Below are 17,644 nucleotides of genomic sequence, written 5' to 3'. Positions count from 1 at the left end.
AGTGGGTGACGCTGAGGGAAGGTCTTGTCGAAATAACCTATGTTGAGTCTCCCAGTTTGAGAGAGCAAGAGGCCCATCTGAAGAATCAATTTTGGAACATTGGATACACAGTTTGTTAAAACCCACGGGAATAGCCAAACTGTTCTCCACTGAAAAAGCACACAGAGACCTGGTGGCCTGTGGGTCATGACCATTAGATTTCTTAAACTTGATACACAACATTACAGTAACAACATAATAGTAATAAAGAGCAATACAAGGGTCTAAACAACCAAATGATTCCAGACTACACGCAGCTAGTCTATCATCAGCATAAACCCTTTGAGTTGATAAATGAAACATGCACCAGAATTGGATAAAACATATGCTTTTATATTCTGCTGAACTCTGAATGCTTATAGATGTATGTTCACACTTATTCCTATCCCTGGAGACAAAATGGGATTGGCTACAGGGTTGAGAAAAGTCTCATCACTCTTGAGAAGGCACTTGATACCTAAAGGGAGGTGTGTCTACTGGCGGAATATAGCTGGACACAGTGGATAGGAAGAAAAACCCAGGAGACTAAGAAGTACAAGAAAGGTGGAGATAAATAAAGATGAAACTTTGAGAATGAAACAATGAGCCGGACACTGAAAAGTTATTGGCTGTGACACAGCAGGAAAATTCGATGCTACTATCCAGGACGAATGTAATGGAAGTGGATAACCAGAGTCTGGAAGGCTGCCCTGCACCCTCTGATCCCACTGAAATATGGATGGATTTGTGACTGGCACCTCCGAGAGCTCCCATTCAGGAGGGGGCCACTGGCAGCTGCAAATGCCCCTCCCTGCACCCTTGTATATGTTATGTACTGTTTTGACGTTTCAGTTAAGGGAAGAAATGAGAGTATGTGGCAGACTGGAACTGTTAATGTGGAGTGTAAAATTGACATGACATTCCTGGTTCCACAGCTTGCAAGTAGAGAGACTACCTCCACAACTCATTCTATTCTTCCTGTTCAAGAAGGGTTAGAGAGTGGGTGAAGCAGCACGCCCCTTTAAAAAATGAAGGGTGATTCAAAGCCCATAAGGTATTTTCTATTGGTAAGTGACACATATTCTTTCCACCAAAATGAGTACAGTTAGTCACCACATTGATGGATATTACAATGATATGGACTAGTGACTTTAAATTTGTGGTCTTGGGCGTGTTATATAAATCACTGCCTAAAGCAGAAACTGGGTCTAAACTCGCAAAACAGCCGATGGAGATCCTGGGTGAGTTGCACTTGGTATGTATTTGGAGATAGTGGCACCCAAGAGAATTTAACTATTTCTGTTATTCACAGTATAGTAGGACAGAATATATATTTGTCAGGCAATGTATCTTTGTACTACTTGGATAAGTTCACTTCAGATCATTCTCAATGTATGCAAATAGGGTCAGATATAGGGCTATCGTCCCTTCTTGGAGACTAACGACAGAGGGTCTGAATTAGAGTGCAGGGTGCAGACTGTACTCCATCAAGGCAATGGGCTAAAATACTCTGCCACCCTAATAGCGTACCCTTCCTCCGAATTTAGAGATGTCCCCTGGTCCTACTGACATCTCTAGTCACGGGAAGGAACTGTTGTCATGGATGATCCTATCAATGTGTTAAAAGTTTGATGGGTGGATCCTCAAGTTGGCGGATGTTTGTTAATCTTTTAACATATTTTTTGTCTTTTCAAAAATAAACTCACAAAGAAGGAAATTGTTTGCAAACAATCAAAATTAAAGGACCCCATACCACTGGAGTTGTCTCACATGATGTGGGAGCCAGATAAACATTTTCACTGTCCTTTACTGCCAGGTATTATACAGTGGTGACCGCCAGTGAAAAGTAACGATTGAACCCCTCACTCTCAATCTGGCAGTTGGTTGAATTGCCAAAGCACTATCTTGGCGACAGAGCCAGAATAGGTTCCATCGTTGATATACTGAAGGTCCGTCCTCCTGTACATCAGAAGTGAGGACACAGGTTTTAGCGGAGAGGATACTTCATTGCGATTGTATCATAGTGCCCTCTCCACAAATTTCTAAATCAGGCCCAGAGTACCTATGGGATCCTGTCTTCTGCAGAAGAGTGTGTTATGCTCAGTATATTTTGCTAATAACTGGGTATTGCACCCAAAAAGGAAACAAAAGGGGATGCCATGAAGGTGGAAATGAGAAGAGTGTACATCAGGAAAGAAGGCAGCAGCTGAAGGCTGGTATTAAGAAGGTGGAGGAGATAAACACTGACCTAGCAATGCCACACAAAAGCCAGAATTATGAGAGAAACTGATAGCAACAGAAAATACTAAGAACTGTATTCTTTCCTAGGTACAACTTATAGACAGACGTTACACATTGAGGGGAATAGATCTAGTAGACTACTGGCTTGGCTGTTGGAGAGTGAGATGCAGAGGCTATCCATACTGTAAAGATTTGATAGCAGTCAATATAAATGCGCATAGCAATACATAAGATTATTAGGGAATATTATATTTGTAATCACTGTGCAAGAACAATTAAATATTTGAACCTTAGGCAGTGAGGTATACTTCGGAACACCAAGCCTATTACAACTTACCCCTGAATAAAGAGTGGTGAACAGAGATGACCCATTGACTAAGGAAGAACTAATGGCTACACTAAAAACAATGAAGAGAGGCTTGATGGACTCCATACGGAGTTCTACATGACTCACTCCAGAGTATGGATAGAAAATCTTTTAGCAGTATGTAGTGAGGCAGCTGAAAGTGTCTGGCTCCCAATTCCCACGAGGAAGGCACTGATCACGGTAGTCCCCAAACTGGGAAGGACCCTGAAAGTGTTAAATATTAAATATCACTGTAAATGGTATTGGGAGACACAAAAATACGTAAAGAAGTAATTGAGAAAAGATTACTTACAATGGTCACTGCTCTGATACACACTGCCCAATAACTTTCCCACACTGCAATATCATTCATAATTTAAGACGGTTGATATATGTTAAATCCTGTTTAGATAAAGCTAAGGAGGAGAATGCAGTGGCCTCACTAGATATAGAGAAAGCATTGGATACAGTGGCAAATGAAATCATGTTATGTGTTCCAAGTCCTTGAGAAATATAAGGTTGGTCATTACATTATCCACTCGTCATGGCTGTTGTATTCAGACCCCAAGTGAAGTGAAAACTATCTGACAGATTGATACTAGAAAGGAGTACAAGTTAGGGGTGCTTGCTGTCACCTGTATTGTCAGCTGGAGCAGTAAAACTCTTGGCTTCTATGCTGAGAAGGCAGATTGGGGATTAGAGGATTAGTATAGTGGGAGGTAATCATATTGTTTCCCACTATGCAGACAACACTTCGCTATATCTAAGGGAACAAGGTCAATCTGTGCCTGATTTCTGAATCTCTTACAAGCACATAGAAGAATATCAGGATTCTATACCAACTGGTCCAAGTCCAGGATTTTTTCACTTGGAAAATGGGTGCACAATGAATGATTGTAATACCTGTAATGTGGGGGAGCAATGGCAGAATACAGCATTAAAATTCCAGGGTATACCTATATTACATAATAAAGATCCCTATAGTAGGTTGACCATAAAACGAGTGGTTCAAGGGGCACACAAATAGGTTACGTTCTGGTGGCACTTACCCGTTATGAAGATGCTTAGAAGAGTGTATATATATATCCTAAAATAACTATATGTATTCCAGGTAATGTTTTGCCTGACAACACAGAAAATATCCCAGGAACTGGATAGATCACTGACATCCCTTATATAGGTATACTTAGCCTTGTCATTAGTTCAAACAATGAATTTATGCTATCGGGACAAAATGTCCTCATTGTGGTGCACCGCCATCTGATTGTCTATTAAGGTCTATGGCCTGACAACGTTTTGACAGATAATTTTTCACCAGTTGTTCCTGGGGATTTCCCTCATTTACCACGTTGGCAGGGTAATATCTGGAAAAAATGAAGGTTATTTCAGCAGGGCTGCAGACTTTTCTCCACCCAAGTGGATATATCTGGAGAAACACTGCAGTGGAAAGTCGGCCATTGAAATTAGTGACGGTGGAAATGCTGACTGAAAATGTGGACACTGTCATTGTTCAATATCTAGTCCCACTCTCTCTAGGGGGTATTTCACAATATTTTGAGGATGCCACACTTATCTTTCACTGACAATCCTCCAACATATTTAGGGTTGTCTTTAAAACCTTAAAGTCGCCAGGCAACTTGGTGGTCTACTCACTCTGCATAGGGCGGCTCATCTGCCTCCATGCCAGGATCTGATTCTTAACTTCAGCAGAGCTGGTGAAGTTTCCACTGGTGGAACGTCTGCCCTCTGTCTCATTCTAAGTAGGGAAAATAGGGTCCAGAGGTACGGTCGGTAAATCTGCAGTATGTTCTGGGATTTCCTGTTACTGCCCTGATCTCAATCAGGCCATTGGTCTATCCAGCTGGACTGACAGAGTCAGGGCACTGAATGAGGATGAAATAGCTTAGCTAGGCAGGGAATTGCAAGCTGTCCAATACGTGTAGAGTGTGAGGAGGGTTTTGTTTGGCACAGCCCTTTTGGAGAGCTTAAAAAAGTTTAACTATGAAACATTTGCAGTGTACAAAGGTAATTAATGACTTCCCTTATATATTTTGTTTAAAATCGGTTCAACAACTTAAAATAATCCATACATGGCAGAAGATGGGAAGGTGGGGGGCAGAAGCAATCTTTGCAGCCAGTATTCTGCTATCATCATAGAGGGTGGGTGGGAACCTTTCCTGGCCACGTTAAAGCTTGATAACAGAGGAACCCAAAGAAGATATATATACTTTTACAAACATGTGTCTCATTGGGCAAAACACTGATTTGTATATCCTACAATATAAATACCCATTTCCTGTGGCTCAAAAACCCTAATGACTTCTTTAATTACGACTCATGCTATTGATGAGTAAAATTCTTCCATGAGGTTAGGCCAACATTGTTAATTGAAATATCTCACAGGTTAATTTACATGGGATCAAAGGAAACAATTGCATTTACCGTGTGGGTCAATGGCACATGGTTGCACAAATGCAGGCTTCACAACTTCAAACCACCAGAAAAGTTCTGCCATGAACACCAAGTAGTTACCCTGGAAGACAAAAAACAGGTGTATGTGAGAAGGATTCACAAAGAAGATCGACATTCCTCTATTCTAATGCAACCATCTATGATAATAGTAATATGCTCATCAGTTACTTGCCATGTTTACTATGATATACTTTCAGTCAGTCAATAACTTTTATTGTATGATTAATAAAAATCTTTACAATGTCAGTGCGAATTCTCTGCACAGAGGCAATATCAAGGCATAGATAAAAGGCGAGATCTGAGTAACACAAGCACACAAAAGGAGTTAAAATACCTCAGGAAAAACCTTTAAAACAGTATTATCACATTACACTTGATACACAAAAAGGAATTGAGATTAGCAGCAAACACAGGAGTGCTCTGCGGTTACTAAAAGTGGCTGTAAGTGCTAAGGTTATTACAACGAGGTAGTAAAACCATAGCAACAACAATCGCCACAGAACAGATAGCACCATATTGAAAAATAGCTAAAAGCATGGAAAGATAATAATACCAGTGGTATTGAAGTAAAGTAAAATACTTAGAGGCAGGAGTCAATATTAAAGTACTTTTCAATAGAGAGAATAACCGTAATGTGCAAAAGTTCTTGAAAGAGGTCCATAGCATCAAGATTGGGAATGACACCAGTGACGGCATACATAGTGGTGGTTGAAAGACTGGGAAACAATGGTTTTGACAATGTTCAAATGCTGTGCATTAAATTGCAAAGTTCAAATAATGTGGATAGTTTTACACATGGTAAACCACAGAAGCTGCGTGCCACTCCAAGCGTTATACAGAGAGATTTTGTCTTTCCAGATTTAAGTTTTGACAGTCTTGTCGAGGTCTTTAAGGAGGTCATGTACCATTCTAATGTATTTACCAAATTTAGCCAATTCAGTTGGCACCGTCCTAGTGAATGCAAATTTCTTGCTTCATTACAGGTTCTGTGGCTTAAGAAGAGTGGTTTCAACAGAATACGCCTGGCATGGAGCAACAACAGGCAACAGCACAATAAGTGGCTAAAAGATTCTCTTTTATAGCCACACAGTCTGCACTTCACAATCTTTGGGAAGGGAGGGCCAGTTTGGGTTAGTTTCTTTAATTTGAAGGCACATCAACCTTGCATCCAATATTTGTTTAAGACAGACTTTCCCAATTGAGAACTGAAGGTATAGTTGAGGCTTCAAGCACGGTGGGTGATTATAGGGTTATTAAATTGCCAGTGCTTCTAATATGGGTGTGTTATGTAGCTTGAGTTTGACAGTGCTTTTGTCCGCTTTTTCAGCATAGTTTTAAGTGCTGTGTACTAGAGCGAATGTTTGTTCAGTGTGGACAGGTCTATTTGGAGAGTGGCAGCTGACTTGTTTAGATAAATGGACCAAGGGCTAATCTTAATTTTAAATATGTTCTGGGGACGGATTTTAACGTATTAGACGTGACCCTAATATATTTATAGTAATATTTATTTAGGCGCCCATGTTGGCCCATGCTTGCCCCTCCAACCCAAATTCAAGTTTAATCAGACAACCTCTTATATATTGGGGCAGACTAAAGACTCTTTTGTACACTTATAGGTGGAGTTGTTCGGTGGTTTTAGTAAGTTGTCCTGGGAAAGCTTCAAGGCCATAGGTGATTGCAGGTAGTAGTGTGGCTTTCAGCACCCTTCGTATTGGGACTGAAGAGGCACTTACTAATACAGTGTTAAGCTGACAAAGTCTATTAGTAATTAGTGCGGCCTCTTCTTTAAGGTGGCTCAAGTGAGTTTTAGTTCCGATGTTTGTGGAAAGTCACATGCCCAAGCAATTGTACGATTTTATCGCAGTGCTTTTTAGAGGGCCCATAGTCTAAAAATAGTTTGATTTTTTTGGTTGTCCTCACGAAAGTTATAATTTTTGTTTTTGACCCATTTGCTGTCTCTTTTTTTTGCCTTGTTGTACTTATAGAGAGCATATAGAGCTTTTTGAATCTCAGTTTTAGAATGGTCCAGCAGGACGATGTCATCAGCATATTCCAGTCTAGTGATTTTAACATCCCCGATTTTTGGTGGGATTAAATTAGCATATTTTAGGGCCGCTGACATGAATGCAGTGTACAGATTAATTAGCAAAGGAAGCAAGGACACATCCTTGCTTTAATCCATTATAAGTGGGGATTTTCCTCATTGTTACTGTTTGGGACAGCCTAATTTCGCCAATAGTTGAGGAGTATAAAGATATAATCGCATTAAGCAAGTTATTCGGGATGCCCCAAACCTGAAGCTCCCTCAATAAGTTGCCCCTGTCCACAGAGTCAAATGTGGCCAAGTAAGCAACAAAACATGCATAGAGGGGGGATGACTTCTGACTTGTAGCTTGGTGAATTAAATAAGAGAGTGCGACTATGTTATCCATGGTTGAAGAGTTTGACCTGAAGCCCATTTGACAAAATGGAACAATCGTGTTAGCCGCTACTCAGCACTCCAGGTGTTTTAAGAGGGCAGAAGCATATGCCTTAGCTTCAATATCTAGAAGGGCTGTCAGGCAGTAATTGGTTGGATACTGACTATCTCCCTTCTTGAATACTGGGTGCAAAACTGATCCCCTCCAGCTCTCTGGAACGTGACTGGTCACTGAGCACGTGTGATACGGGGGGAAGAGTATTGTAGATCACAGGTTGTCATCTTTGAAAACTTGGGCTGGGATTCCATTTGGGCCAGTAGCATCTGTTGCTCTCATTTTACACATGATTCTTTGAATAGTGTTATTCGTGAACATTGGTTCCTTGTCTGAGGAGTCATCTGGGATACATATTGTGTTTGGCAAGGAGATACATGATGTTTATGCTACATACGGCTTTTTTACATGCTGTGTCCACAAAGGTTTGTCAATTGCATTATTTCTAGTGGTTTCCTGGCACATCTTCTTTTTAATGTATCTCCATAGGTCAGCCTGACTGTGTTTACCCATAAGTGATTATACATGTAACCACCTTTCGTCTCTCTGTTGACATTTTATAGACAAGGCAAGTTGCTTATGTTGTTTTGTTAAGTCCCGCAGTCTCAACTGCTGATCAGCCTTGGTTTGCAGGTTGTATTTTTTTTGCTTTAATTTCCTCAACCTGTGGATGTTCCGCTTGCTTTCTATTATGAGGAGGATCTTTTGAGAGTGATTTGTAGAGGACATTCTGGGGGCTAGTGCAGAGTCTAGAGTTAAATGGATATCCTTAATAAAGGACTCCCAGTGGGCCAGCAGATATTTGCTACAATGGGTCGTGAGGGACAGACCATTGGCAGATTTCCAGAGTTTACGTTTTTGCAAGGAGACAGGGTCCCATTTTATTCTCTGGATTAAGTGCACAGTTTTGTTGCATTGTGAGGTACCCAACGCTATCTGGCATTCATGCTTGGATGAGCTGAAGTTCAATACTCTGCAAAGTGGAAGGTGGTCGTTCTCTTGTAATGATAGGATTTCAAAGCTCTCCAAATGCTTGACAATTTTGGCTGAGGCGAAGAAGTAATCATTAGTGCTTATTCCCATGAATGTTTTTGGAAACTTTGGTGGCATTGGTGAATTTTCAGCTGTGTGCTGGATGGACTTAAGCCTATGTTTGTTTAGGAAACTTTGGAGCAAGTCAGTTGGGGAGTTTGTTGGAGGACAACCAACCGAAGTTGCTTCCAATTGACACAGGTTAAAGTCCCCGCAGATTATTATGTCATAATTAACATGGTCACATAACACTATGTCCAATTCGTCACATAGCTGAGCCAACCTTTCTGCTCGCTCAGTGCCAAAACAGTTAAAACAGACATTAATCAGCAAAATCCTTGTTCAGGAGTCATTTGCTTTAAGACCGTCCAGCGTATTCAGTTGTAGCATTTCATCCGGGGCGGGTATTTATTTGACTTTTAGTTCCAAGCCGACATTGCGATATATGGAAAGTCCTCCAGATGGCCTACCAAAAATATTGGGGGGTTTTGCAGCTCGATGTATCTCGTGGAAGTCGGTGAAAGTTATCAAACTTGTTGACCATGTTTCATGGAGGCAAAGTAAATCAGCGTTCATTGGGAGCAAGTTTGTAGATGAAGATTTTAATAGTCTTGACAGCTCGGTGACATTCCATGAGAGTATCTTTAGATATGGATGTCTTTCCAGGGCGTAGTTACTAATGCTTTGAGCAGTTCTCAGTAACGCTGGACAGGGCAGACGGTATCCAGCTCCAATCTGTTATATACTGTCCCTCAGGTGATTCTATGGCAACTCTCCTAGTTGGACCCCCACGTGATTGAGTAAGAGCGGGCTATACGCATATTTCCTTGGGGTAGGTTATGTTACAAGAGGCCAATCCCCCTTAAAACACTGTATGGATGAGCTGTAGAGTTCAACAGTTCATTTTGGTGTTTCAGTGGGGCTGGGTACCTCGAAGCTGCAATTTGTAACATCCCAACACCACATTCCTCAAAGGTCGACTTAAACACCAGTATTACTTATGCCAGACGATTTTAGTGTTAGCATTGTTGATTCTCTGGCTTTGTTGTACTCCAGCATAACTTTAAACTCAACACTCAAGATGTTTTTAGAGGTGATATTTAACAGATTTGGTATTGCCTGAAACAATCGTAAAAAGTTTGAACGGTTCAAAATGTTGTGGTTCCCCTCCAATGGATATTGTGGTGTAAACACCAGCTTTGCTGGCCTGGAGTCTCCTGGGGATTTGCTGAACTGGCAATTTTTGCTAATTTGAGCAGTCTTATCTTGTTCGGAAGAAATCCCGCTGAGTCAATCAAGTAAGGTCGCTTTCCATGTAGTTCTTCCATTTTTTGTGTAGCTGTGCTGCAGTCCCACAGCTCTCTCGGCTGGTCACGAGTTTTAGAGAGTAGTGGTTGTACAATCTCTAGATGAGGGCTAGGCACAGAAGGCGTTGCTAAGGCACTTTGGGCAACAGTGCAGCTTGTTCCATGTTTGATTGAAGAGTGTGCTAATGGCAGAGGACCTATGGGTTTGAGTTACAATCAGGAGTTCAGCTTCCCTCTTCTCTAACACTCTTTCCTTTAACATGGGATATAGACTTGGTAAATTGTTAGATGTCTTGTGATCATTTGAGTGTTGAGTTAGGAGTCGATCTATTGTTGCTTTGTTTTTGTCCTTTTTTTGCCTCATTTTTGTTCTCTTTGATAGAGCTGTGGTCCCTCGGTTCTATGTGGGGTCCATTTTACTGTTACTGTTTTCTGAAGGAATAGTTTCCTTTAATTCCGGTTCAGACGCTGAGGAAGCTTGGAAGGCTGCTTTGCTAGCATCTTCCGCTAGAAGAACAGGAGAGTTAGTTGGTTGGTCTAGTTGTAGTACTGCCTCACCGGATTGCAAGGCTGTTGTTGCGGCTACTTTGCCTCCCTGATCCATATTACAACTGGCACTTGTCTCTAAAGGCCCATTCCTAATATTTATTAATTTGTGCTGAAGTAATTGGGAGCTACTTTTTGCTACGGATTGAAAAGCAAATTTCAGGTCCAGTATAATTGAGTTTAGGACTCAGGCAGAGTCCATAATTTTTCCGCTATCAGATGACAGGCACACGAAGCACACAGAGTTTTATCTTTTCCAATTGAGTTAGCTCCTTGTGCCCTCTCTTCCACAGAGCTGAGTTTGGCCTCCGTTTTGGCTATTGATGTAGCTAAGGCTTCAATTAGGTCAAGCTGCAATTCCAATTTATTTGATTGCCAATTTAGAGCATTTACTGTAGCAACTAAGGTGGCGTTTATTGAAGCCAGTAGATTACTTTGCTCACTGTAGGTTTGGATGGTAAGTGGGATTTACTTTTCCTATTCGCTTAGGCTTCTTATGAAATTTGATCTTGTGATAGTGGTGGTTGGGAATATTGCTGCTGGATATCTGCATCTGTATAGGTTGTTGCACCTTTGTGGCTCCCAAAACAAAAAGCGGCTTTGTGGGCAGCACGAAGTGAAGCCAGGTCCCACTATTACCACTCAGTGCCTGTCATGCCCCGCGGTCCGCGACTCCCGACGCGCTAGTATTTAAGAGATCTCAAGACAAGGAAACGCGCTTAGCGTTCTTGTCTCGAGATACTTTCTTGTCCCAAAGCTTAGCTGCCTGACTTCCGGTCTAGGTATTTCCTGTTTCCGGCCTCGCTCCATCGAACAAAGCCGGCTTGCTGCTCCTCGCCGCATCCAGCAATCTTCGTGGCGTTTTTGGTTCCAGCCTGCCTCCCGCCCAACGTTAGCGTGGCGGACCGTGCCCTTCTTCCCTCAGGACGCCAAAGAGAGGTACTCTGGTAACCCGGTTTCGTATTTGCCTCAGCGCCCCTTTGTGTTCTCGAGGAGTAATAGCGGTGCTGTGGCAATGTGAAGCACTGGTTGCGCTTATATTACAAGCGATCCCCTGAACCTTCTGCATTTAGCCAGGGGAACCTATTTCCACTCGTCCTAGCAGGCATTTCCAAATTGCAACTTCCCCTTAGTTTTCCTTTGTTAATCCTTACCTACGAGACGCACTTCTTAGTGTGGCATAGCTCCTTCCATCTGCCACATACCTGGTACAGAATACCACTACCCTCATAGTATTCCATCTAGTGAGGTGTTTTCAGATCACGTCTTCTCCCTCCGTTTCCTGTCACTTCCTGGGGTTTGCGTGAACCACTGTGTGTTGCTGATCATTTCAACAGAAACACGGTAAGGTGCACTGCGCTACATCTTTCTTTGATAAAGAGCTCCATAGGCGTTCAGTGTTACTCTGACATGTTGTGTTATATATTTCTGTAGACTACCTTCCACAGTGGGCATCAGACACACAGAGGCCAGGGAGTTGGTAGTTCCTCTACACCATCACAAGGGGGTAAGCAGACTACAGAGATAGGGAAGAAGATTGAGGAATGTTTATCACTCCGTTCTAACAGTGTACTCTTCTTCGTATAGGCCTTACAATGAAGTATTGACGCCTTCCCGACACACGAGTAGAAAACACGACACATGGGTAGGTAAGGTTAGTGGAGTTGTACAATAAGAGAGGGGGGATTGTAAGTGACGTGGTTACCTCAGTAATTGTTTTACAGGGTGTATGCCAAGCGTAGATCTCCTTATCACCAGAACCAGACGTCGGTGACCCTTTGAAGTGCAACCCTCCTTTCTTTGTTTTGTTTGCCTGTTTTCCCTGGCGAGTCTCCTGAGTCTCTAGAGCCTGATAGAGTCGGGAGACCGCTAGGGAGGGCTGAGGACTACGCTTCAGGTTCCTGACGCTCCTGCGGAACAGCAAATAACCCTTACAGAACGCTAAGCCCTAGTGGTGTGTTCTGCCCGAGCGTCATGGAGCTAGGAGCAGTTTCCCTAGCCGATGTAGCTGGCATGATAGGGAACTTACAACTAGAAACACAGGCCTTGGCGGCGAGAGTAGATGCTCTTCAACGTCATCACACTGGAGCAGCACAAGGAGGGAGTTCTGATGTCACGCCACCGATTATCCAAGTCACCACACCTCCTTCCATTCCTTTAGCACCCCCAGAGAGGTTCTCGGGAGATGCTGCTCGTTGTGCCGCATTTCTGAGCCAGTGCCAACTGCACTTTTCTTGTAAAAGTACCTGTTTTCCGTCTGATCAATCCCGGGTGGCCTTTATGATTTCATATTTGAGTGGCCCCGCTGCAGATTGGGCCATCCCTTTGGTCGACAGAAATGATCCATTGCTGCATGACCATTTAGCCTTTAAAAGAGAGTTCCGCAAATTGTTTGACCGGCACACATACACTCACTCAGCGGATACCGAGTTGTTAGCACTCAAACAAGGCAATCAAGATTTGGTACAATATATTACGTCTTTTCGTAGACTAGTGGTGGAATCTAACTGGCCTGAAGAAAAGCGTAGCACCCTTTTTTATAGGGGACTACGCAATGATTTGAAGGACGCTCTTTCACAGATTGTTGATTTACCCGAGTCATGTGGGGACCTCATTGACCTAGTAGTCAAAATAGAACATCGACTACAGGAGAGAAAGCAAGAAAAGGGACGAGTCGAACATCGTTACGTGCCTTCTAGGGAAAAGAAGAGTGACCCTCCCAAAGTCGCAGACGAAAGTGAGCCCATGCAAATAGGGGTGTTGAAGGGTCCCTTAACACCGGAAGAAAGACAAAGGAGGCGCACAAACAGACTCTGTTTATATTGTGGGAAAGCAGGCCATTTCTTGAGGTCCTGTCCGATTAAACCAACCCAATCGGATAAGGCGGGAAACTAAGGAGCCCGGGGCCCTGTGAGGCAAGGATCCCGGGTGGTTCAAACGGTTTTGTCTCTTCTGTTCACCCTACTAGTCTCATCACTCATCTCTACGTAGCGGCCCAACTTTCCGTCGCACACATAGGGCTGCAGGTGGCCATTATGATAGATTCCGGGGCATCAGGGAATTACATGGACTCAGAGTGGGCTAGAGAAAATCTGATACCCTGTAGAAAGAAAAGTGCAGTAAACAGGGTCACTACCATTGACGGGCGTCCTCTTGTCTCAGGACCAGTAACTCATCAAACCATCACGCTACACATGGTTATAGATTCCGGTCATCAAGAGGATATTGAGTTTGATTTAATTCGTTCTCCACAGATTCCAGTGTTATTGGGCATACCGTGGTTAAAACTTCACAACCCTATAATAGACTGGGAGAAATCCACCCTTATGTTTCGTCCCATTGCGGAACCAGAAGTAGCAATAGCATGTACACACGTCACCGCTGAGGTAGAAGGAGCCGTAGTTCTTCCAGAACTGCCCTCCGCATACCAGGATCTAACTACAGTATTCGACCCCAAAGAGGCGGAAGTCCTACCCCCTCATAGGGCATATGACTGCCGTATAGATTTAGAAACAGGAGCCAGAATACCATGCAACAGGGTGTATTCACTTACTGAAAAAGAGAACTCTTATCTGAGAGAATATCTAGATACCATGTTGGCAAAGGGCTTTATCCTCACGCTCTCCTGCCTCTTCTTCATTATTTTTTATACCCAAGCGCGAAGGGGGTCTCCGCTGCTGTATAGATTACAGGAAACTGAATTTGGTCACCATCAAAAACCGGTATCCTCTGCCTCTAATCGCCTCCCTCCTTGACAGGGTACGTGGTGCCCAGTTCTTCACGAAATTGGATCTGCGTGGCGCCTACCATCTGGTGCGTGTCAGGGAGGGAGACGAGTGGAAAACAGCATTCTGCACAAAGTATGGACTATGGGGCATATGTATCAAACGATTTTTTAATCGCAAACGCTGCGATTCGCAAAATAACAGCGTTTGCGATTAAAAAATCGGAAATCGGGATGTATGAGCCAAATCCCATCGCAAAATTAAGGAATTGCTAATTTAGCGATTTCTTAATTGTGCGTAAGCATTTAAGAAATCGCAAATTGCGATTTCTTAAATGATATGTAAAAAGCACCCAAGTTGTGCGAATTATCCTTAAGAAATCGCAAATTACCACCAACTTCCAGTTGGTGGTAATTTGCGATTTCCTTTCAAAATGCACTTTTTTGCATTTTACAAAGTGCCACGTGGCGCTCATACATGCCCTTAGGGCATGTATGTGCGCCATATGCACATACATGCTCATTTCAGGGGTGCATCAGGGTGTCATCATGACACCCTTGCACCTTTGAAATTATTCTCAAATTGTGATTAGCAAATTGCGATTCGCTATTTGAGAATTACTTCCCATTCATTCCTATGGGTCTCCTGGCCCATAGAAATGAATGGGCAGGTATTCCTTAATTGCGATTTCGCAATTTGCTAATCGCAATTAAGGAATTTTAAGAAATCGCAAAAAGTTTGCAATTTTTTTAATACATCCCGTTTTGCAATTCTCAAATAGCGATTCTTTAAAAATCGCTATTTGAGAATCGCAAACGGTGATGTTGATACATATGCCCCCAAATGAGTACCTGGTGATGCCATTTGGGCTTTGTAATGCTCCAGCAGCATTCCAATTTTTTATAAATGAGGTACTCCGAGATATGCTTGATGACTATGTGATTGCTTACATTGACAATCTGTTGATCTTTTCGTCTTCTATGTCAGACCACGTTCTCCATGTGCGAAAGGTGTTGGAACGCCTTCGCGATAATCAGTTATACTGTAAATTGGAAAAATGCACCTTTCACACACAGGAGGTGCCGTTCTTAGGATTTGTTGTCTCCCCATGGGGCCTAGCTATGGACCCCGGTAAGGTCGCAGCGGTTCTCACTTGGCCTGCACGCGGTTCAGTTAAAGAATTACAAAGCTTTCTGGGCTTTGCCAATTTCTATAGACGTTTTATACGAGACTTTTCGGAATTGGCAAGCCCCCTCACCGCTCTGTTGAAAAAAGGTGTTTTGTTCACCTGGTCTAGGGAAGCAGAGGATGCTTTTTTCAACGGCTACGACTGGCCTTCACGAGAGCTCCCGTTCTAAGGCATCCGGATCCGGCCTTGCCCTTTGTGGTAGAAGTGGACGCCTCCCAGGTGGCAGTGGGAGGTGTCCTTAGTCAGAAGGACCCTGTTTTAGGGCACTGCCACCCGGTAGCCTATTTCTCGCACAAATACACACCTGCCGAATACAATTACGCAGTGGGGGAGAAGGAGCTCCTAGCGATAAAGAAGGCTTTTGAGGAATGGAGACAGTATCTTTTGGGTGCACGTTTCCCAGCTACCGTGTACACAGACCATCGCAATCTCCAATACCTCAAATCCGCCAAGGCATTGTCAATGAGACAATTACGTTGGTCTCAATTCTTTGGGGAATATGACTTTACAATTCACTATAGGCCTGGGAGGAGGAATGGTAAAGATGATGCCTTATCTCGCTTAGGCTTCACACAACCCGATGAACCTATAGAAACACCACACATCATTCCCACAGACGCTATCTTAGGTGGGGTGTTCACGGAAGACGAGTTCTGCAAAAGGATTCGGCTAGCTCAAGCCTCAGACAAAATGCGGGAGGTGGTAGGCACCCACGAGACGGTGACGAACGATGGGTATGTCTGCATTCAAGGCGGGGTGGTGTTACCTACACATGAGTTACAAGAACAAGTCTTGAAATGGTATCATACCCATCCTTTAGCGGGTCATCCAGGCATAAAGAAAACCATCCAAACGATACGTGAACGGTTTTGGTGGCCTAACATGTCAAAGGACATTGAAGCTTATGTCAAGGTTTGTTCTACATGTGCCCAAACTAAAGTGTCCCACCAAAATCCTGTAGGTCTCCTCCTGCCGTTGGCCTCCCCGCCTGGTCCCTGGCATACGGTATCCCTCGATTTCATAGTGGATCTGCCTGTTACCGAGAGAAAGAACAATACTGTCTTAGTGGTGGTGGATCTCTTCACGAAAACAGCGCACTTTGTCCCTCTAGAGGGTTTACCCACCGCCAGGGAAATAGCTACAGTATTTTTGCAGCATGTGGTGCGTCTGCATGGGTTCCCTTCTGTTTTGATTTCTGATAGGGGGGCCCAGTTTGTGTCTAGGTTTTGGAGGGGCTTATGTTCGTTGCTTCACATTGATGTCAGGTTATCTTCTAGCCATCACCCTCAGTCAGACGGGCAAACTGAGAGAGTTAACCAGTGTTTCGAGCAGTATATCAGAAATCAGGTCTTGCAATCCCCATCGGATTGGGATGAGTGGGTGTGGATGGCAGAGATAGCGTACAACAATAGCCCACATTCCTCCATCAAGCATTCTCCTTTCTTTTGTTCTGCGGGGTTTCATCCTAAGTTATTACCCTCCGGGTGTGCCCCGGACAGTCCTATTCCAGCAGCGGATCATCTGGTGCACAAACTTGTAAATCTGCACAAAGTAACTGTAGAGACTCTTGACATGGCGAAAGTGCGTTACAAGGAGGGGGCGGATTTACACAGAAGATTAGAACCTGTCTACTCACTGGGGGATAAGGTGTGGCTTTCCACCAAACATTTGATGCTCAGTGGTTCACGCAAGTTCAATCCCAAATTTATAGGCCCCTACAGAGTTTTGAAGGTAATCAACCCAGTGGCCTTGAAGTTAGACCTACCTGCCTCCTTTAGGATTCACCCTGTTTTCCACGTCTCCTTAATTAAGCCAGTTGAGCCGGGCACTTCGGTACCGAGACGGCCCGCGCCCCTTATCATTCAGGGTAGCGAGGAATATGAAGTGGAAACCATTGTGGATTCTCGTATAGTGGGGAAAACCCTCCAATACCTGTTGCACTGGAAGGGATATGGAGTGGAGGAACGTACATGGTAGCCGGCTAACGCAGTGCACGCTCCTCGTCTGATTCGCCTTTTCCACCAGCGATATCCGATAAACCCAAACTGTCGGGGGGACATTGTGGGGGGAGTGTGCTGTCATGCCCCGCGGTCCGCGACTCCCGACGCGCTAGTATTTAAGAGATCTCGAGACAAGGAAACGCGCTTAGCGTTCTTGTCTCGAGATACTTTCTTGTCCCAAAGCTTAGCTGCCTGACTTCCGGTCTAGGTATTTCCTGTTTCCGGCCTCGCTCCATCGAATGAAGCCGGCTTGCTGCTCCTCGCCGCATCCAGCAATCTTCGTGGCGTTTTTGG

The 17,644-nt window shown here is 43.7% G+C and overlaps 1 protein-coding gene across 5 annotated transcripts in view; it reads right to left on the bottom strand.

The window, feature by feature from the left end:
* Positions 1-17,644, bottom strand: part of CAMSAP2 (calmodulin regulated spectrin associated protein family member 2) — a 523,611-nt gene that overhangs the window by 123,261 nt on the left and 382,706 nt on the right. For all 5 annotated transcript variants that reach the window (XM_085601471.1, XM_085601473.1, XM_085601474.1 and 2 more), the window contains one exon: positions 5,048-5,138. In XM_085601471.1, the coding sequence (XP_085457597.1) occupies positions 5,048-5,138 (91 nt within the window). The remainder of the gene's footprint in view (positions 1-5,047; positions 5,139-17,644) is intronic.

The sequence above is a fragment of the Triturus cristatus genome, chromosome 4_2 (assembly GCF_964204655.1).
Source record: "Triturus cristatus chromosome 4_2, aTriCri1.1, whole genome shotgun sequence".
NCBI classification, from domain to species: Eukaryota; Metazoa; Chordata; class Amphibia; order Caudata; family Salamandridae; genus Triturus; species Triturus cristatus.
This window is presented reverse-complemented; position numbering and strand designations above follow the sequence as displayed.